General features: G+C 43.2%; 1 protein-coding gene across 5 annotated transcripts; it reads right to left on the bottom strand.

Annotated features, from left to right (window-relative positions):
- Positions 1–183: 183 nt before the first annotated feature.
- On the bottom strand, positions 184–19,138 carry CERS5 (ceramide synthase 5). Of its 5 annotated transcripts, XM_068409806.1 has the most exons (11): positions 18,926–19,138; positions 12,900–13,005; positions 10,654–10,784; positions 9,600–9,657; positions 8,935–8,985; positions 8,129–8,221; positions 6,810–6,938; positions 6,418–6,524; positions 4,381–4,537; positions 3,174–3,203; positions 184–1,451 (listed from the first exon to the last, which is right to left on the bottom strand). In XM_068409806.1, exons 1-11 carry the CDS (start codon positions 19,123–19,125, stop codon positions 1,299–1,301), a joined length of 1,215 nt encoding a protein of 404 aa, XP_068265907.1. In that variant the 5' UTR covers positions 19,126–19,138; the 3' UTR covers positions 184–1,298. The 5 variants fall into 5 exon arrangements, with proteins under 5 accessions (XP_068265907.1, XP_068265902.1, XP_068265906.1 ...); XM_068409801.1 differs by lacking the exon at positions 3,174–3,203; XM_068409805.1 differs by lacking the exons at positions 3,174–3,203; positions 18,926–19,138 and adding an exon at positions 9,997–10,024 and having other exon boundaries at positions 12,900–12,986.
- Positions 19,139–20,937: the final 1,799 nt, after the last annotated feature.

Below are 20,937 nucleotides of genomic sequence, written 5' to 3'. Positions count from 1 at the left end.
GCGTGGTGTCTGCCCCAACAGCTCCCTGTCCAGCCTCCAAAGGTGCTTCCCCGTGGCAGCACCAGCACCTACCATCAGTCCAGCTGCTCAGAATCACAGAAAAGGGGCGTACAGCCTCCTTGATTTTATTTTCTCAAGGTGAAACGTGTAAACCAAGTTTCTGAAGCATCTTTTAATCGGAAATAAGAGTAAACAACGGTATAAAACGGTAACAACTCAAGAAGTTTCCAAAATTCTGCTCATGATTGACGCACAGGTCCTCCATTGCCCCCAGGTACCATTGAGTAAAAAAAAAAAGAAGCAAAGCCTATGGTGTGGCTGCCTTTCCAGCCCAGTGATTCCTCCACACAGTTGCAAAATCAGAGCAGCAACATTCACTTGGGAGTACAGACAAGCAGGACTGAAATGTCTTATTTTGTGGAAAGTTAACCACAGCCCCCCAGTACTGGTCCGCCCTCAGCTCAAGCCCTAGCTTAGCCAACTGTATCCAGGAGGTCTAGAAACATCTTCAAAACCACAACTTGCAACAGAAAAAAAAAATTAAAAGGCATGTATTGTGATAGTTGTCTTAGGGGCAATAAAACAACCCCCCCTCCCCCGTTTCAGAAGGCTGTAGTCAAGACTTCAGAGGGGCTTGCAGCACCAAAATAGGCAGCAAACGCTGGCCTGGTCCCTCGTGACAGCAGAGATAAAAGCTATAACCTCCTCAGCACCCCGATGGCAAGTTAGAACAACGTTTCTGTTGTAGCACAGTCCAATTCAAAGCTTGGCTGTAGTCCAGAGCGCTCGCAGCAGGACTGAGAAAAAGAGTCTCTGCTACAGCCAGGGGAGCTCGGACGTGGAACCACAGGACACTGCGTTCTCCATGCTCTTAAGTGGCTTCTGGAGTGCATCAAGGAGATATGCTGAACCTGCACCGGAGCAAACCGTCACCGAAATGGCACCGTAACCCTCCTGCGGTCGGCAGCCAGCCTAGTCCAAACTTGTTCCGCCTTGAGTTGATCCTAGTAAAAACCAGTTTGTGACAAACAAAGATACCTCTGCAAATATCGACGGGACTAAGATTTAAGTACAAAATGGCTTAAAGTGAAATCTGCAGCTTTGTTTTTGCCCTAGTCATTGGCTTTATCCCTTCTGTTGTGCAAAGCCTCTGACCGGTCTGGATTGTGCCCATTTCAGATTTGCTGGAGGTTTCTGGGGAAAGGGTATCTTGATTAAAGATCACTTGGGAATCTGGAGCTCAACACATCTAGATATTTAAAGACAAGTTCGTGTTTGCTCAAGGCCAACCCACAGCCTTACTCCTCTTCTGTCCACTGGCCACTAGCCACGTGGCCATTAATGCGGTTGGAGCCGTTACTCGAAGTGCTGAAAACTCCTTTTGTGCTGTTGGAAGTCACATCCTCCTCTTCAGAGCTGCTCTCTACATCACTGCGGTCATCTTTTGATACCTAAACATTTCAAATGAAATTTGGTAGTGGAAAGGGGAGAAGGGAAGTTGAAAAATTCACAGAAAACAGTAGTTAGAAGGTTGTGTCCGTGTGATTAACCAGCCTCAGTCAGTTACATTTACCTTTTACATTTGATCCTCAATCACTTCAAACTCACATACAGAGTCACCACATACAGAATGCAAGACACAGACACTGAAAATGACAATTTGGAAATACAAGTTCCATTTCCCAAATACTCTGTACATCCATGAAAGCACTACACTTTATTTTGCTCTCACCAGATCAGAGGACACTACAGACCTTTGGTTGTTCTTGCCTTCCAAGAGCTGCATTCTAGATTGGTTAAAGGCCACTTTTCCAAACAACAAATTTGTTTTGAATCATAAAACTTCTCATACCATAATCTTAAGTGGGTACCATGACCAAAAACCAGCTATGTATCAGTTTTAGAGAGAACATTTTGTCCTACAGGGAACAGCTTTGATATTTTAAAAATTAACCAGCTATATTTATCACATTGCTGTTTGCACAAAGCGCCTCCCATTTTCACAGCCTGTGGTTCATACATGAGAACTTATTTACAAGCAAAAGCCTGTTTGGACAGCGGGCTGGAGAACAAAGACAACTATCTAATCCAGCAAACACCCGTTCAGGAACAGAAGGAGCATCTCAGCCCCGAAATCTAGAGCTGCTCTAGGGAGTTACTACTTTAGTCCAAAGACTGGCTGCAAATCCAGCCGAATTCGATTTGCACGTGGGATTTTGACCCTTTCGAAGCAGATCCAGGTGCACTTCGCTGCCGGCTGCTCCGAGTGCCGCAGGAGGGCACTGCACCAGCACGGCAGAGCCAACCGCACCAGAAGGCTGAAGGGAAGAGCTCACAAGCCCGGCCCCAACTGCAAACAAGCACCTTGGTTGGTGGCGGGGTGCCAGAGCCATAAACTCACCAGTGCCGAGCAGAGACGGCGAGAATGGCCCGTGCTTTGCATACCCTAAGGCAGGCTCTCCACACTTGGGCCTCTGCAACTAATAGCCCTCATTTGCTTAATGTGCAAGCACTTTGTGGCTAGCACCTTTCCAAGGATCTCATTCTACTCTGCTTGCTTTGAGCCAGGGCTTTCCAACAGCACCAGGCAGGAAGTTTTTGAACTCAAGGGAAGATCTGGCAGAAAGCCAGGTAAAGTTAATGATCTCCAGGATTGGTTTTGACAGGCCTGTTGGATGTACTGGCTTCTGTCTGTTGCCAGAACTTCTGATATCTTTCCCTATTCTCCTGCTACGTTGGAAGTTCAAAGGGTCACTGGAAGGAAGCAGAAATCCCTCGAAATTTTTCCCATTATTTGGGGGACAAGTGACTGTTGTACTCCTTTTTGCAAAAAGCACTGCATTTCTCCTGTCCTCTTCCACTCAGCACGGTGTTAATGAGCACTAAAGACAGGTATCAGAGTCCCTGTGGGCGTATAAAAGCAGAAAGGTGAAGGTCATGCAGCCAGCTGACAGCAGATAAGAACAAACCCCAGGACACTGCTTTGACCTTTGGAAAAAACCTGCATTTTAGCATGCTGTCAGAACCAGCACTGTATCAACCCGGGAGAGAAACAGCTTAAGAGAAGGCACCAGCCATCTAAAGCCCCAAGACCAGAGCTTTGCTTTTGTCTTAGCCTTGAAACAGCCACAGGCGTGTTCCAGTGAACAAACAGAAGCACAGATCACACTTACATGCAAAGGATGAAACTGTCCAGCTCCAATCTGGCACAGAGAAAAGGAGAAAAGAATGAAGAAGACAGAGCTTAGAGTCCTTTCTCTGGCTACGTCACCTGGACAGGAGAGAACCAAGGAAAGGAAAAAGATGTAGACCTCAGGATACAGAAGTAGCTGCGCAGACAGAAAATAAAAGACATTTGCAGTAGCAGCTGTGGGGAACAGATGAAAAGATCATGTGCATACTCTGAAACATGCCTTCCCCTGACAATCGCTGCCACAGACAACTACGATATAAATATTTTTCAAGGTTACATGCCATGTGTAGGGGCAGCTAAGAAGTCAAACAAAATAAAGTAGAGCCATGAGAGAAACTCAGATCAGACTACCAAATATCTGATTTAAAAAAAAAAAGCATTTGTGCTATGAAATCAGCTGTTGCTCTCTGGTAGCTGCAAAGGAAGAGGCTTCTCTTGGCAGGTAGGCTGGGTGTCAAATGAGTTCCTAGGCTGGCGTGCCCTGTCTCATGCTACTTCAATTGCACTACACTTTTTTGCTTAGCAGCTGAGGTTGCAGCCAAAAGTCAGCATTGTTCACTCTTAGGGCAGTATCTGTTTCTAACCAGCTGCTGCAGTTTCACCCTCCCTCTCCCCAAGACTCCCAAGACAAATTAAAATTAGAATACTCAGGACTGAAGCTAGACTGCACCCCATTAGCCCAGTGACAACTCAGCAAACTCCTCTGCATTGCTGATAACCCTTTCTCCTCTGCATGCTGCAGCTCAATGCCTGGCCTGCCCTGACAGCCAGAAGCCTGTGTTAGTGCTAACAAGGGGACGATGCATAACCCTCATCACATCCCAAGAACCAGCTGAAGTTGGAAAGCATCCTATATGATTGTTCAAAAAAGAGCCTACTACCATCTTAAACTCCAAACAAAGTACATAACAAGTCTGTCATCATCACTATTGTTACCACACCTGAACATACTGGAAAATGGTGTTATTTCCCTGCATGACCAGAACAGGAAAGCATCCCTGCCTTTGTATACACCGGGCAACTTGAGGCTGCAGAGCAACCAAGGTAAAAACTACTGTTCTACAAAGCACTCCTGATGCAAGTCCCTCGAGAACTAGTACCAGCCCTCACTGAAGGGCCCAGTTTCTCATGATGGCTTAATAGGGCTTGTAGGAAAGAGGACCCAAAAGAGTCACCAGCAATCTTACCTTTCCCCGCATGAGGGCCTTGTAGGCAGTGCGAATGATGAGATACGACCAGACGATATGCAAGATCTGCAAGGTTATCAAAAGCCCATTGAACAGCCACCATGAAGGATAAGGACCAATCAACTCCCAGCTTTCAAACAGGGTTGTATTCAAAATCCTAAGAGAGATCCAGAAAGACATTACAGATCAGCTGCGCTGGTAACATGGCTTCCAGCTCTAAATTAAGATGACTGGCCAGATGCACACCAGTTTGTATCTCATTTAAGCATCTGTTGCTTTGCTCCTGTCAGAGCAGCAATGCAGCTCGTCTCTTGCCAGAGTTAGGAGACAGACTAAAGCTAATTAGAAACATTTGAACTGAGCAACGAACAGGAGGAGATGTGAATGTTCTGTAATTTGGTTACACATACAGATCTGCTGCCAATTTCCTTCTCAAAAGCATGAGCATTTATAATAACTTTACAGGAAGTGATGTCAAGCTGCACTGGTCATCAAAACAACCGTTAACACGTTCATACTTGGGCAGTCTTCACCCATATTTAAAGATCAGGAAGGAATTTTGTTCCCAGTAGGCCTCCCTCCCTGTGCGCTATTCTCTTCCCTCAGATTTTTATAGATTCCTCCTGCCAAGCTGGAGGACTAGAAACTGCTTTATGGACAAAGCTTTGTGCTTTCTTTCATTATTGTTTTGCTGTTCTTGTCTCTGGGAGTTATTGCCAGTACTTAAGTAATTTAATAAACACTTTAGATTTTATGAAGTAGAGAGATATGGAGACCTTTAAAGACATCATTAATTTCACACAGCTTTTAACATTTCACAAGAAAAGAAAAACAAGCCTTTCAAAGAAGAACCCAAGTCCCCCAAAATGCAGCTACAGAAACATCTAACTCACAGCCAGTTTATGGATGAATTAAATGCAATTCCAGAGATCTGTTGATGTTTTATACTACTAATTAGGGAAGGGGATATAAGTGAAGTGAAATAGCATAGGTGCAATACTGCTGCAAGCTTGCCAGATTTCTCTACAAAGTTGAGGAATTACATTACAGCCAGTGGAAAATACATTAAAGATTTACAGGGCTGCTGAGCAATAGCACGATGCAAAAGCATCACCTCATGACAGACAACAGCAATAAACACCATGACAACTATTTCATCTGTCACTGGAGGCAGCCTATGAAGACGTAAGAATTAAAGCTCTTCCTCGTCCAGACTCCTTTGATGCATTTACTGGAAACCAGCAAGAGCTTTAATTGCAACCCTGACACCAAAGCCTAAGTATTGTTTCTGCCTACCATCAAGGCACCCGAAAAGAATGAGAATGCAAGCTGTCCATTGCCTAGGAAATAGATACATGCAGTAAAACCGAAATAAACTCAGTAATAATCAGGTGTAACCAGTTTTTTACCACACTCTTTCAACAGAAACAAGAAGTGGATAACAGCTCATCAACAGAAGAACCTCACCAAGCCTGACCTACTGAGGTGAGAGGGAATCTCATTAGAGGATGATTAGCTATAAGCCTTTTAGCCAGGGTTTTACCTCCCAAGAAACCTAAGACCTATTTCAGGCTCTGAACAGTCACGACACAAGGATAGGACGTGAGTGTCATAAGAATCACAAATTGCAACGATGACTAAGCCAGATACTCAAAAATCAAATTTACCTCAAGAGACTAAGCCTCATTTGTAACTATTTCCAAAACTTCTTAAGAGGAGGAAACAACCTTCAAGTCTTTCAGAGCAGATACTGGCTGACTTGGCTCCAGCTAATAAGCACTGTCATCACTTTGCAGTAGGAGGAGAGGGGCCAGCTGTGCATTAGGATTCTAGTCACTTTTCACACTCCCTCAGCTGGCTGTTGAGAGGTTTCCTCATATGCTTAGTCAAACGTACTGCTCCAAACAGTACTTGGGTTGTCTGCAACTTCAGGCTGCCTTGAGGGACAGGCTGGAATGCTTGCAAGAAGTCTAAATACAAAGGCTTTGCGTGAAGGATTGGAAGGACAAACGAGACCTTACAGCTCAAGATGCTTACCAGAAAGGATAAATGCCCAACCGTGTAACAATGAATACGACACCAAAGAGCATGAAGAAAGCATCACATAGACGTTGGTACTTGGCATAATTGGCTAGCTTTGCAGCCTAAAAGAGACAAGAAACATAAGAATATTATTCCCTTTGTGCAGTCATGTAATTACCAGGCTGTAGAGCTTCAGAAACCCTCGAGCCATCACATTTGTAAGGAGTTTGGAACATTTAGGGATTATTCTCAGCACTAAAGCAGTTATGAGGAAAAGCTGACAAGGCAGGATCAGCAGCACAAGTTTTATGGCATAATTAATGCAGTTTATCAAGAATGGGAAAGTCAGCTTGCTCCCCTGAGACCACACTAGCATTAAGTATGCAAAGATTTGAAAGGAAACTCACCTCTAAAAGGAAATCTGATGCATCGTGGAGGCACAGCACCAGAGTTCCAACCCGCACCATATTATTCATATAAGAGAACGTAATGAGTCCAATTGTGGCCAAATGATGGACAAACATGATCAGGAAGTCCTGGAAACAGAAAAAAAAATGAATGAAGACTCTTTGGCTGTCAAACAGATACAACAGTTTGGAACAGAACCACAAAACTAACTGGGGTCACAGGATTACTTCAGTTCAGACTCTGACTCCACTTTATATAAAGCACAGCTCATCATACAACATCAACCATCATCACTAAAGATTCCAGAAAGGTCTCTCCCAGTATTTGTACTCCTGTGAAGTCAGAGCTTTGCATGCACAACACAGTCTCTTTGGCATACATACGTAAGGTAAAGATAAGTATGCCTGCAGACCCCACTGAAAAGATTGACAAGACAACATATGGCCCTTATTTTTGGCTCCTTTTGGTTTTACAGTCATATTGCTGGTAGTCCTTTCAGCTCTTGGCACAAATTTTAAGTATGCTGTTGTTACTGTACCATGCTTGCAGTGGGGAAAGCAATCCACTTTGTTAAAGTCAGAGTACAAAATTAAACATTATAAACAGTATCACAGATGCTGTTAATCACTCCCTTTCTGCAGCTCCAACATATTCTATAGTGCCTCACCTGATAATATTTCAGTACAGAAAAAAATCCCAGGCAAATTTTGCTCTTTGAACAGTCAATGCGAGAATTGGGATAACTTGCTACTTAGCAGTTTGTCTAACAGAAGCAATAAACCATGATTTACTATGAACTGTTTTCCAACAGCAACAATAAGCCAAACCCTAGAATGCAGCACAACGGAATTAGATTCCGGCAATCGTGACCAGTCATCATTCTGCTACACACACAGATGAAAAATTACCTTCAAAAAACATTTATTATTGCTTTAGTGTTTGCCATTTTCTCACTCAGCTCAGCAAGGTACTGCTTTGAGCACCTCATTTCGATGTTTTCTTGCAAGCCTGCTAATTAAATCTATTTTTACGCAACGATTTTATAACTTTTTATTGGGAGGTATTGAGTGATTCTGTTCTTTCCCCTGAAAGGTGAAAGGGACTCTCAAGGATATACCAGGTTGCCTATCAGGCTTGCTCCTCCCTTTTCCCCAGGACTGGGTAGTGATTACAGAAGGAGGTAGGCTCCATAAAGATGTGAGTGAGGAAGAAAATACAGTTATTACTATGCTTTAGCTTTACTGGTCAGGCACAATCACATTTTTTGTTAGTCCTATCTGTTTAGCAAAGTGGTTAGTGCAATTCTGCTTAATCTCACCTTCCGTTTAATGTCTGTAAACTGAGAAAACATGAGAGACCAATAGAAGGCCAGCTCCAAGATATAGTAATAATAAAGCCTGGATGTTAGAGGCTGGAAAACAAACAAAGATAGCACAGTTAGAAGACAAAGTACTTAAAAATTTACATTAAAATTGACTTTTTCCTTCCTTCCTTCCATCCTTCCTTCCTTCCCATCCCACTCTGTTCCTCCAGAATGCTGAGGCATAAGTTAAAAGATCCAGAATTAAGGTTTAGTAAAAACAAGCTTAAGCAACAGACATCTTACTCTAGGCTTAGTCACAAACACTTGTGTGTTTGAGCTTTCTTCAAAAGGAGTAAGATTCCCTTGGCAATATTTACAACTCATACTGCAGCCTCTTGGATTAGGAGAAGCAGGCACTGAAACAGACTGGTTGGCCTCTATACAATCATACTCGCTGCATAATGAAAACAACACTGTAAATAAGTTACCAGTATAATTTTATGCATAATTTTTTTTCCACTTTTAATAATCTCAGCAGCAAGTAAACATAAAATGAATACGAACTCAGTCAGTTCTGTCTGAGGAAACACTGCTGCTGACAAGCCTAACCAGGACCTAAAGACAAAGAGTAAATGCCATCTTTGTGCCTTCCAAAAGGGATGGCTGCTCACTCACTAGAAAGCCCACCAGGTCGCAGCCTGTGCAGCATCCACCCCGCAGAATAACAAGACCACTCAAGTCTACAGAGTTTCAATCATTAACAAAAAGTAAAAACTGAAATTGTACAAAAAGTTGGAATCTAGTAAGTGTTTCTCTCCTACCTGAAAAGGGTAGTTGTACCAGCACTGTCGTGTGTCCCAAAACCAGGGTGCCTAAAGGGAAAAAGACAAGTTATTATTCTACTGAGTTTTTTCTTTCCTATCATGTAAGGCAGTTGACCACTACAGTACTGTTTCACTGAAATTTTACCTTGATTCTACCATTCAAGGTAAATTAATTGTAAAACATCCTAGTGATTTAAATAAGTCTGTCTGCAGTCAAAGGCAAGTGATACTGCAATGGAAATTCAAAGAATAATCATACAGCTCTAATAATAATAATAAAGACCCAAAGAGATGAATCTATAACCCTTCGAGAGGGAGATGAGAAAAAAATTAGCAGCTCTCTGTAGGAAAAACAAACAAAACCCCCCCGTTCTGTCCCATTCTGGGCTAAAAGGACAAATAAGCTTCTAATAATTCCCTAATGACAGATCTGTACAGAAGCTTTCCTATAGTGTAAAGAAGATCCTTATATAGAAACCCCAGGATCCCAAATAAGGGAACATAAATATGACTATCACCACTAAACCCCCCTTGTTTTAAGTTAGGTGCAAGCACTGAAGAAGTGACACAGGTAGTCAAAGCCCCTGTATTTCATCACGACAGCCATAACCCAGCTGCATGCCACACAGAACAACAAGGGAGTGGATGACAGACCAACTCACCGTCCAGAGAAACCTGATTCCATAAAAAAATATACTTAAATAAAATGTAAATCTCCACCTGGAAAAAGAAGCAAAAATCAAACTTATGAAAATAGAAATAGCTTCTGGTTAACATTTGTAACAAAAACTGGAACAATTGTGAAAAAAAACAATTCTGACACCTAAAAAGCTTTCACCCACCAAATGGTAATTCTTCATTTGTAAACATTTCATATAAGGATAAACCTATTTAAGAGTTTTCACACCACACACAAGTTTGCATCAACAGCCAAGTCTGAAATAAAGTTCAGAGCGAACATGCATCATTCATATGCCTTAATATAGAGTTACAAGATAACAACGAGATAAGTCATTGTTATCCAGAAGGTATCCTAATATATATATTTGTCCCTCTTACCTTGTGGCTTTAAGTAGACAAAACCATACTGGGGGGAAGAATTAATATGAAGAAAGTTACTGGAAAGGAAAGAAACCAGCACAGAAGAAATAATAAGTCAGGAAAAAATATTCAGATGCTACTACACTAACAGAGGTAACTGTGAGCATTCAGAAAGAAACAAAGAACAAAAGAATGAACTGAAATGAAAAGAATAGGAATCAAGAAGTGTCTGTATAAAAGTATATATATCATTCTGTAAGCCATGAGGTGATTCTGTCTGGGAACAAAGGCTGGTCTGCAACATGAGGGTGCAGACAGCAGACTGCTCTTCAGTGTAATTACTCAAGTTGGGCACATGCATATGCACACATGCACACCGAAGTGCTACGTTTGCATTGAGGACCTGGTCCGCTATCTAAAGCTGCTCATTGTTGACACGAATAACTCCTGTACATGTGTTCTGGTCTCTCACGCATATATACAAAATATTTAAAATACTGAACTCTAAAAAGCCCTCCTAACTCCTTTCATTTGCTTATATAAGAATTTATCTTCCACCAGCCAACCCCAAGACAATAGTTTAAATTAGCAGCTGACCACAGTTTCAGTTAGAAAAGAGAACACACAGCTGGAGCTTTAAGATGAAGCCACATCTTGGCCTCTGCACAAACATACATGCTCTCACAAAATTTAGTGAGGGTGGTGGGTTTGTCCTGGTTCCTCCGATGACGAAACCAGCGCTGGATCTTTCGAACATCCCAGTCTAGCTGCTTTGACAAGCCTTCTAACCTTTTTCCATCTGGAGACTGAAGGAAAATGAAACAAGTGTCATTTCTCCTACTTCTCGACCTACTTTCAGTCTGAGATCCCTTCTGTATTATGACAGCAATAATGCACAGATAACAAAAAACACACCCTAGGAAGGCACTAGGTATAGACTAGAAGGAGGAACCCATTGCCACAAATGTTCATTCAAGTTTAACCTTCAAAAGCCACTAATTACTTAATTATTCAGAATGCTTTTGGTTTAACATTTCCTCATCTAGTTCATGATTTGACAGCACATTATGACAAAGAATGCAATGTTCTGTTTCTTAATTTGGGGGAAGGAGCTTTTAAAATATTCTGTCCTACCTGTTAAAACTTGCACATCAATTCAAACAGTCCAGAACTCAGGAAGATCAAAGCTGAATACATTTCTACTCACTGCAAGTTTAGGGACACTTTAAAATAAGAGTTGGTTTAACACACTAAATATTTGTATATTCCAAAAGGGCATTGTAGTGATGGCGTTATTTCCGCTATCAAAGTTTATAAATAAAATTAAATTTGATAATTTATTGTATGATAAAGAATATATCACTGTTCTCTGACTGGAAACTCTACTGGCAGTTTAATTTCTGTGAACAATGACATAAATGGATTTATAAGAGACAAAGTGAACAAAACCTGATAACTACCTCTAAAATGGCCCAGTGGTGAGATAAGCCACGTTAGTTTCAGACCAGTGTCCTTTTAACAAGCTCTGCCAGGGAGCTCTTACAACTGAAAGATGATAAACACATTTTACTACTTGAGTTACATACAAACCCAAAAAACTATGCAGAATGTTGATTTAATAAAGAGCCACCAGGCTGTTCAACTGAAAAGCAAAATCATCATTTGATTTTCACTATGGAGACCACGACTTTCCTGTAATTCCATCACAAGCAGATCTCTCTGCACTTTACTAGGCTTTAATGGTCTGGGCTACTTGACACTTCTGCATTGGAATTGAATCTGCCTCAAAGGAGAATTTACAGAGCTCCTATTTCAGAAGAGCAATGAAATCTTTCCCCTGCATCAGTGCCACCCTACATTCTGATCCTCCAAATCCAACAGCAGACACAAGCATACCAGTACAGTTAAAGGCAGCTCTGTTTTCATAAGCTAGATAAATTTTGCACAGCATGCGTCCTCATGGGTTTCCTGAACATTAATTCCAAGGACATCCCCTACATAAAAGTCCTCCCCACAAACAGCATCAAACCATAGGGACTTTTCAGTTCACACGTCATTTCAAGTACCTCAAAACTTTAATGTTCCCCTGAGGCAAGTTTTAGTAAGGTTTTTATAGAATTTCCCTTCCATTTACGGAGCACTTTATCTGCTTCACTCAGAATGAATTTCAGCATCGCCAAATCAGAATATAAAACCTTCCATTTTATTATCTTTAATGGAAATCTATCATGCTGTCTGTGTGGATTTCACTGCCAACATCCAATAGAGTACAGACAGTGTGGAATTTTGTAATTCTGAAGTGAAGGAGCACTGTCAGCTTAAGTGAAAGAAAGGCCATGAAAAAAAATCAAAAGAAACACCTATTGTCAACATTAAATGTCCTACCCTTTATCAGGGCACACGTCCACTGACTGAACGCTTTCCTTAAATAACTGATTTCTACTGTGACAGCTGTTGTCCAGTTCCACAGTAGATGGCAAAAATAAGAGGAAGGCATTCACACAACTGGCCGATAAAACCAGCAAAGGAAGAGATCTCAAGGAAAAGAGTAGCACTTTTCCAATAGAAAGTGAAAGATACTGGGAAATTTCTTGTTAAACCAAGAATTACCACCTGTTACAGGAGTTAGAATTAGGACAAAGGCAGGGAACTAAAGGAAGAAGCCTTGCACCTTTCCAAAAAGAGAACGATTTTATTCAAAAAAAGATTCTTCTGTGCACAAAAGCATAGGTCAGCCATAAAAAGAATTTACTTTGCTACAAGGACACGCCAGAGGCAAAGTAAAATGAGAACGAGCACACTCATTGTGCATGCACAGTGCGAAATGCATTTCTCTCAAACGGGAAAAGTGGAAGCAAAAAGCCCCCCACCACTCTTCCTTACAGGCCTCCATTTCTAGCAGAATTTGAGGCATGACTCACCTTAGTGATGGATGTAAACACTTTCTCTAAAATTGCATTGGGCTGGGCTCTGTGAGGTCCACTGTCTTGAATGCCGAGGTTTATGGCACATGGCTTGGCAATAAACCTGAAAGAGTTCCAAAGAAAGAGCTAGATTAAAACATGGCACCTATTTCCCTCCTCTGCCTAAATCACAAGGACCTTGACTTGTTAGCAGCTGCAAAACCTATCCAAAAAGCTTTTGAAGATCTCCACTTTGCTTAAAGGAACTTCACAGGTGAAGTAATACCTTTGACTAGTTCAAATGGTAATTGCAGATAGCACATACAGCACACACACCTAAAAAGAAATATTAAACCTTAATGTCCTTGGCTTGTAAGGATCAGAATGTGTTCCCCCAGGGTGATTCTCATGACTCAGAAATAAAAGAATAGATTACTGATAGGAGTCCTCTGTGAACAGAAATGCCAGAGCCCTTGTAGCCCTATAAACAAAATGTCTTATTTCCAGAACACGCCTCGGTGTCACATAGCTCAGAAAAAAGGGAAGTTCAAGTGACACAGCTCCTAAAAGAAACAGTTTGGTTTTTTTTTTTAATTTGGGAAAAATAAAGTGGCTTGTTTCCTTCAAGAGTGAGAAAGTAAGAAGTCACTCAGTCTGAAAGACCCACAATCTCAGTATCTCTCAGCCCTGTATGCACTGCGTATTCCAAAAGCTGATCTAACCCTTCGTGAATTTTATAGCACGGACACTCTGAAAACAAGCCTGGTTTTGCATCTAAAATGAATATATACATGTTCAAAAATTATTGGGTTTTGCTGTACCTTTGTGTCAAAATGGGCACAGGATTCTAATGCACGTTACCTGAACATGTGCGTTGTTTTCTCATCTGTTGGTGGGCAAGAGCGGGGGGTTTCAAGGTGCAATTTTTGTTATTTTTTTCATCAATTCTTTTGTGAGCGAGAGAGCGCAAAGAACCTGTTTCTCAAAACCGATTTTGAAAAGGACCCAACGTTTGCATCATTAAATCTATTCTGCTTTGAAACGGAGACTGTTTCAGAGACAAATGAATTGAAGACAAAAAATTACACATATGTATTTCATTTAGCGGACTGAGAGTGCCATCAAGCAGAAAAAGCTGCTTTTTCCAACTACATTTGTTACCATTTTTCCCTGTGTTTAAAAGGAGAGATTAAAATTCAGGAGAATCACAACTATAAGTGTTCCAACAGCAATCATTCTTGGGAGTACATTGTTAGTACTTCAGTAAGAAATTGCTATGACTGCGTTTAGGAACAGACACAGGTTGTGGGGTTTCCCCTTGAGAAATTACAGATCAGCTCATGACTAATCCTAAAGGAACTCCCCTGCTCTCAGAAAATACTAAACATGTAATAGACACTGTGGCCCCAGATTTCACTGTCCTGCCTCATTTCTTCATACGTCCTGTTCATTTCAACAGTCGTAGCTTTAAAAAAAAAATTAAAGAAAAAAAAGGAAAGGGTGATTTCCTTTTAGCTTGGCTCAAAAGGCTCACTGCTTCCTCTACAACCTAGAGCACCAGCCAGAAATCATGTGAATTATGAAACATTTGGCTAGACCCCATAAAAGTGTACATCTTTATATTCTTCTTTCCTACAGGATATACCACAGCAACAGCAAAGAAGGAGACATGTGCAATTACAGGATGCCAAATATTTTTCTTTCATTTTCTGGGACACAGTGCTTACAGCCCTACATAAAACCAAAAAAAATCCTGGTCTGAAGATGGTCGGTTTGGGTCAGTTTTCTCACATAAGAGGAAACCTGAAAACTCTAAAAATCTACACATTCAATTAATTTATTATTCAGGATAGTTTTCTTTCATTTTAGGAAAAAGTAAAGAAGAGAACGAATGGTTAAGAAAGCTCATAGTGATCCATACAAAGTTTTGGCATTATTCTAGAATTCAAAACCTGAAGCATCAAGGAAAGAAGAAACAGCATCTCCTCAGAAACAGACGCAGAAATAATTCACTTTGGGACCTAAAGATTGAAAAAAAAAAACCAAATCAAAAAAACCCAAAAAAACACCACCTCAAAACTTTGCATTAAAGTATTCCTGAGTAGTAGGCTTCTTCCCCTAGCAGGCTTAGGGAAAAAAATACAGATGTTTCCAGAAATCAGGGGGAAAAAAATAAAAATCAAGAGTAAGCCACAGGCTACAGATACAGCACAAGACTAAAGTTACTCAGTCAAGCATGCGGGTGACCAAAGAGCAAACCAAAAAAACCTGTAAACATTTCTAGGTGCATGGAAGCAGACAGACACGGACACAAGCAATGGAGGTAGCCCCAGTCACAGAAACAGGAAGGGAAAAGGATGGCAGCAGTGGATTTCATTACTTTTAAGGAAGTCTAACCCAACACCTAACGTAGCTTCTCTTAACTCCACACGTAATGGCTTCGTGCAATGGAACTGCAAATGACAACTGTCCTCCTGCAGGGCTTCCTGGCTACCCACAGCAGGTGTTTTTACCTGGGCTGGGCATGGCTGGCTCACACTCATGAGTCCACTGAACAGCCACGGTCCAATTGCTTCAAGCAGCTACTACCTTGCAGGTGGAATATGAAGGGAATGATCAACCCTGTTGTCAGTCAGAAAAAAATCAAGATGACATGCCATTTCCTTTAGGTGTCCATGAAGGAAAACTCACACTTAAAACCTCTGCGGCATTTTATATTTTTGGCCCCAGAACAGGTTTTCAGATGTGCAGGTTTTGCACCGTATCCCACAGAGAAAAAATTCTATATAGCAATAGCAGTTAAGCACAAAAAAAAAAAAGGCTGCCCAGACAGTAGGATTTCCATTCTTGGGGATATTCAAAACTGAACAGCACAAGACCACGAGCAACCTAACTTGACTAAAACGTTGGCCTTGCTTTGAGGAGAAGATTGGACAAGCTGAGCTCCAGAGGTCCCTTTTAATCTAAATTATTTTATGATGCCACAGAAATCTCAACTGCAGCAACTATTCCCAAGGTCAACTCACTGCCACACCTTCCCAGCAAGGAATTATCGTCACTTCAATACTTATATTATACTTTTCTGAACAGGTATCTGCTCATTAGCTTAAGTCATACCTACCAAGCTACCTTTTTCACGCTGTTATTAGACTGATTTTGTAATCAACACCAATTTCCAAGTACACAGACTCGTTATGTTATAACAAATATTTCTCAGGCACGTTGGACTTCACATCCTTCTTTATGGAACATTCAAGTTTGTCTGGTGGCTCCCTATTACAGCTCTAAAAGAACAATCTGCAAAATAGTAAGATTTATAAAGTATGCACTCAAAATAAGAGTTCATCTTTCCCTAATCTCTCAGTTTCTGTATTAAGATTAATAATCTGTATTAAGATTAAATCACCTCATTCCACAACTGTCCCTAATTTTCCAGACAGACCTGAGGAACTAACATATAAAATCACTTTTTTCTCCCCCGCCTCCAGCTTGAGCACAAGCTGCAGATCCTTTCTCAGACCTGTAGAGTAACAAGCAGATCTGCTACCGAAGGGCATTCCAGTGTAATTATAAACACATCATATGAATAACAGGCTCCAGGTTTTTGTAGATACCTGGCAATTTTTTTGTGCCTGCAGCAGGACAAGATGTGTAAGGAGAAATAACAGCAAGTATAACCAAGAAAGAAAAAATAAAACCAGACTTATAGCCAGAAGTCCTTCTTGTATCTTGCCTGCACAAAAATCCACCCCCTCAGTGAGTCAGAACCTTACCTTCTTCTATGAGTCTTGCCTCATCTCTATAGTCACATACTTCCCACAGACAGTCAACCTAATGAATATTTTACCAACATCATGATGCAAAGATTAATTTATAGGAACATTCACTAACAGAAATGTGTCAGTTTTACAAGCATCAGTGTCACAAAAGCACTTCCTCACACTGAAGATCTCCAGCAAAAGGAGAGAGACAAGAAAGAAATGAAGAGAGGCTAAAACAAAAGAGCTGCACAAGTCTATAATTCAAGTTCTGAGTCATCAAGTCTCACTGCCAAATATATGTCAAGGAAGACATTTGACACAATCATCCCCAAAGCCTGAATCAGGGTATACACACAATGGGATTTTATTAAGACAAATGTGAACTTCTATGACACTTTCAAAGTGGCAGGAGGAAAAAGAAAAGCATTTCTTAAAAAATGTGCTCCTTTAAAATAAACATACTAGAAACTGCCCTGGATGTTGCTCTCACAATCTCCTTTCACTTCAGGATACCATCACTGAGACACACTATAGCAAAGGCACAGTTGAAAAAAAGGAACAACCCACTCAGGAAACAGGCCGTGGTCTCTAGGTTTTAGTCTGTAAACCGAGGACTTAATTTGTCATTTAACTCCTGCGTAAATTAACACTGCAAAGGAAATGCACAAACCAGGTAGAGATCATCATGATAAAGTAATTGCTACCAGGAGGACTGTGTTACACTAGGCGTGGTAGGATACACTGTATCTCTCCTAACATCTCATACTCCAGAGAAGAGAGAACCTTCTGCACTTCTTCCCCAGACTAAGACACTTGGACTAAACAGGGCTTGGAAAATGAGGAGCCCTTCCTATGATGTTCCTTCCAGGGGTATTGTTCTGCCTCACAACTTCCTTTCCTTGTCTGCTGGCAAGCATGGACATTTGGCCAAGACTAGCAGTAGCGCACCAAGCTGAGATGAGATTTTGGCACTGCCATGTGTGTTCCTGGGTCCTCTGCACTGGTTTGAACTGCCAGTAGTTTTCTGAAGCTTTTTTTTTTTTTGAGGGCAAAAAGATAAGATGGAGAAAGAAAGAGCCTCTCAAGTATCCCTCCTACTCTGCTGACCTGCTTCATTTTTCTCCACAGTTCACCTTTTTACTTTGTCCCAGTCCCCTCTTCTTAATTTCTGAAAGCTCAAGAAAATTCACACTTCTTATAGAAAACCCACAAAACAAAACCAACTCGATTCCTACTCACTTCAGTCCTACAGTCCTTTTCACGCTTAGAGAGGCTTCTGCCCTTTCAATGTAGAAATTTAAGATTAAATCAATCTTTAATGAACTACTTGAACAGGAATACAAGGTGTCTCGGTCTGCTTCACCCAACAGCTTCCTAAATAAGCTGCTTTACTAATTAGTATCTATGTCACCCACAGTCTGCCCTGCGTGTGGCTGTAAGAGATACACATCGCGGAAAGGATAAACCTCTGCCCTAAGGAACAGTTAATATCATATGTTTATGGATACTCAAGTAAATGAGACATACTGTCTTACACCTGTTTATGGCAGATACGATGATCTGCACACACTTCCGTCATGCCCAAGATGCAGGGGATCCACAAATTGTTTAATAATATACCAGGCCATGTGAACAAGTCCTGTTTCCTGATCCAGGAACTCACAAGGAAAGTACGATAAAGGCAGAGACCAGCAACACAAGCAAAGCAATTGCAGAGCAGCAGCCAGTTGTCTTTCACTCGCCCAGCCGAGGTTCTCCTGGACAGGAGGAGACATTAAAGTGAATTCCCCAGACTTTTTTCTGGCACTACGTCAGCATAAGGTACCGCTAGCACTGGAGGAGCCTCTCGGGATCCAAAGCCAAGGGACAGAGGAGCCCTTCGGGCTTGCGTACGTCGTGACAGGCACCGAGAGGCTCCCGGGACGGGTTTTTCAGGGTTACACAATATTCCCTTTCCACGCACAAAGAGCCTCGGGAGACGCCGCGGGCGGGGAGCCCGCCACGGCCTCCGCGGAAGGCCTCCGCGCTGCCCGAGGGGCGAGCGGGGAGCCCCGCCGACCCTCCCCGCGGGGCCTGGCCCGCCCCACCTCCGGCCCGGCCCGGCCCCGGGGCCGCACGCCGCTCCCCCCCGGGGCGCTCCGCAGCCCGTTGCTAAGAGACACCGGCGGCCTCGCCGCGCGCTCGCCCCCGAGGCGGGAGCAGGCGGCGTCCCGGCCGCCTCAGCCGCCTGAGGGCCCCGCCGCCCCGGGGGCTGCCCCGCGGCGGGGGCGGGCCCGCGCTCACCTCTCGAAGAGCAGCCGCACGGCGAAGATGCCGAGCGCCAGCGGGAAGGCGGAGAGGACGTGGCCCGCCCGCGGGTACTGCAGCCCGCTGCCCGGCGGGCCCGGCTCCCCGGCCAGGTCCGCCCACGTCACGTTGTGCGGCAGCCAGAACCGCTCATTCCAAAACCAGGCCCGCAGCGCCGCCGCCGCGGCCGCCGCCATCTTCCGCCGCCGCCGCCTCCCTCCGCCTCCCTCCCGGCGGCCGCAGCTCAGGCGGCCACCGCAGCCGACAGCGGGGCGGCGCCGCGCGCCAGTTCCGCCCCTCCTCTCCCCTCCCTCCCGGCGGCGAGAGAGCGCATGCGCAAACCGGGCACGGGCGGGCGGGGCTTCGCCGGGCCACGCCCCCGCCGCGGACCGTTAGCTCCGAGCAGGCGCAGTGCCGGGCCCGCGCGCCCGCATCAAGGCGCGGCGCCGCGCGCGCTCGTGAGGGTGCTGGCGCGCGCGCGCGCGCGCTCCCGCCGCCGTCGCCTCCTTTGGGGGAGCGCGAGCGCGGTCCGTCACGCGCTTCCGAGCCCTCGGGGCTTTTTTCTTCCGAACAGAGGCGAGTTGTTCTGACTGAAAAAAAGTCCTCAAGAGAGTCTTTAACGGGGCCCAAAGCACGCGCTCCTGAGGGCAGCCCGGTCTCTTCCCCCCCCCCCCCCGGGAAGGCCCCGGCTGAGGCAGGCGCCGAGCCCCGCCTGAACGCGGTGGAAGCGGTTTCTGCTCAGCTCCGGTAGATAAACCACGTCCCACTCCCCCCCGAGGGACAGGATTCCTCAGACGGGCTCATAACCCGTTTCAGTCGCCTCTGAAGGGCCCCAGAGCTGCAAGCAGGACAGTGCAACTCCTCATGTGAAGAGTTTATGGTAAGATACCAAGGATTAGTTTTACTAATATTAATAGTGATGTGGTTTATCATCTAAGCACAAAACAGCAAGAGGTACACGAGTTGGCAAAGTTTAAGATATTCCTTATAGCTGTTAAGACGTTCAGGAAAACTTGTATTTTAGCCTGATAGTCTTGGGATGAGGGTTGCCAAGCCTAGCTTTTGTGTAAGCTTTTCACTTAGGTTCTCAAACTCTATGTCCATAAAGTTGGTCAGCATCAACTTCCTTGTACACTGGTAGCAAATAATCCATCTTTCATATAATGGCTCTTTTGGCATCTGTCCAGTTGAGAGCAAATTAAACGGCCCATTAAGCACTCAAATACTGTGATAACCAGTAGATTCAAGGACAGGCTAGTTCATGATCTGTTCACTTTTTTTTAATCAACGACTTTATTTAAAAGTACCACTTGTGCTAATTTCTTCTTGAAGATGTTCAGCCAGTCTGAGTGAACAGTAAGGGTCCTTGTGTCTCAGAGACTCACAGATGCCTCAGATTTAACCAGAACTAATGATGTATAACATTAAAGTAACTGCAGCCAGTATTGCTTTAATATCACGTAACTGGGGATGTATTGTAAAATCCAGTTGCGTTTGCACATTCAGTAACTCTAAGTCCACAACAAATATTCTTCCCTTCCTTTTCAAATACACTTAGCACAATTTCCAGTCAGAAAGATCTCAAATTTCTCAGTAATTTGAGGAAATCTGATACCAAATGGGTTTTGTTAGGAAGAGATAGATTACAGAAAGCAGCGTGTGCTTGCACATTAGCTTTCTTAGTTTTGCAATACCTCAGCTACCATGCCTGAGAACTACCTGGAGGCGGAAATGGAAGAGTAAAATACCTGCACGTCCTTATTTCTTTTGCCCATCCTGTTCTAATCCCTTTCCTACACGCTCTTGCATATGAGAGCACAGTCTGCCCATTTGAGTATCAACCAGAAAAAAAGTGGACACACAGTGTCACCTAGTGGCACCAGAAAAATCACTTGTCTGGTCTCCAGCTTCCAGTAAGAACACTGGTATTTCACTCATTTTTTACCCATGGTCTTTTTAAAATGCAGCCTCTTTGTGAAACAAGTATGAATCCACTCTTCAGACTTAAA

The sequence above is a fragment of the Nyctibius grandis genome, chromosome 11, assembly GCF_013368605.1.
Source record: "Nyctibius grandis isolate bNycGra1 chromosome 11, bNycGra1.pri, whole genome shotgun sequence".
NCBI classification, from domain to species: Eukaryota; Metazoa; Chordata; class Aves; order Nyctibiiformes; family Nyctibiidae; genus Nyctibius; species Nyctibius grandis.
Note: the sequence above shows the minus strand (reverse complement) of the source record. Positions and strands in the feature narration are given on the sequence as shown.

What these genes read in the sequence shown, in the direction of transcription:
- CERS5 (XM_068409806.1), bottom strand. Translation starts at nt 19,125, where the DNA reads ATGGCGGCGGCCGCGGCGGCGGCGCTGCGGGCCTGGTTTTGGAATGAG. An exon ending in ACTAAATTTTGTGAGAGCAT is followed by an intron (nt 9,658 to 10,653) that starts GTATGTTTGTGC and finishes TTCTTTTTCCAG; the next exon opens with GTGGAGATTTACATTTTATT. An exon ending in GGTACAACTACCCTTTTCAG is followed by an intron (nt 8,222 to 8,934) that starts GTAGGAGAGAAA and finishes TTTGTTTTCCAG; the next exon opens with CCTCTAACATCCAGGCTTTA.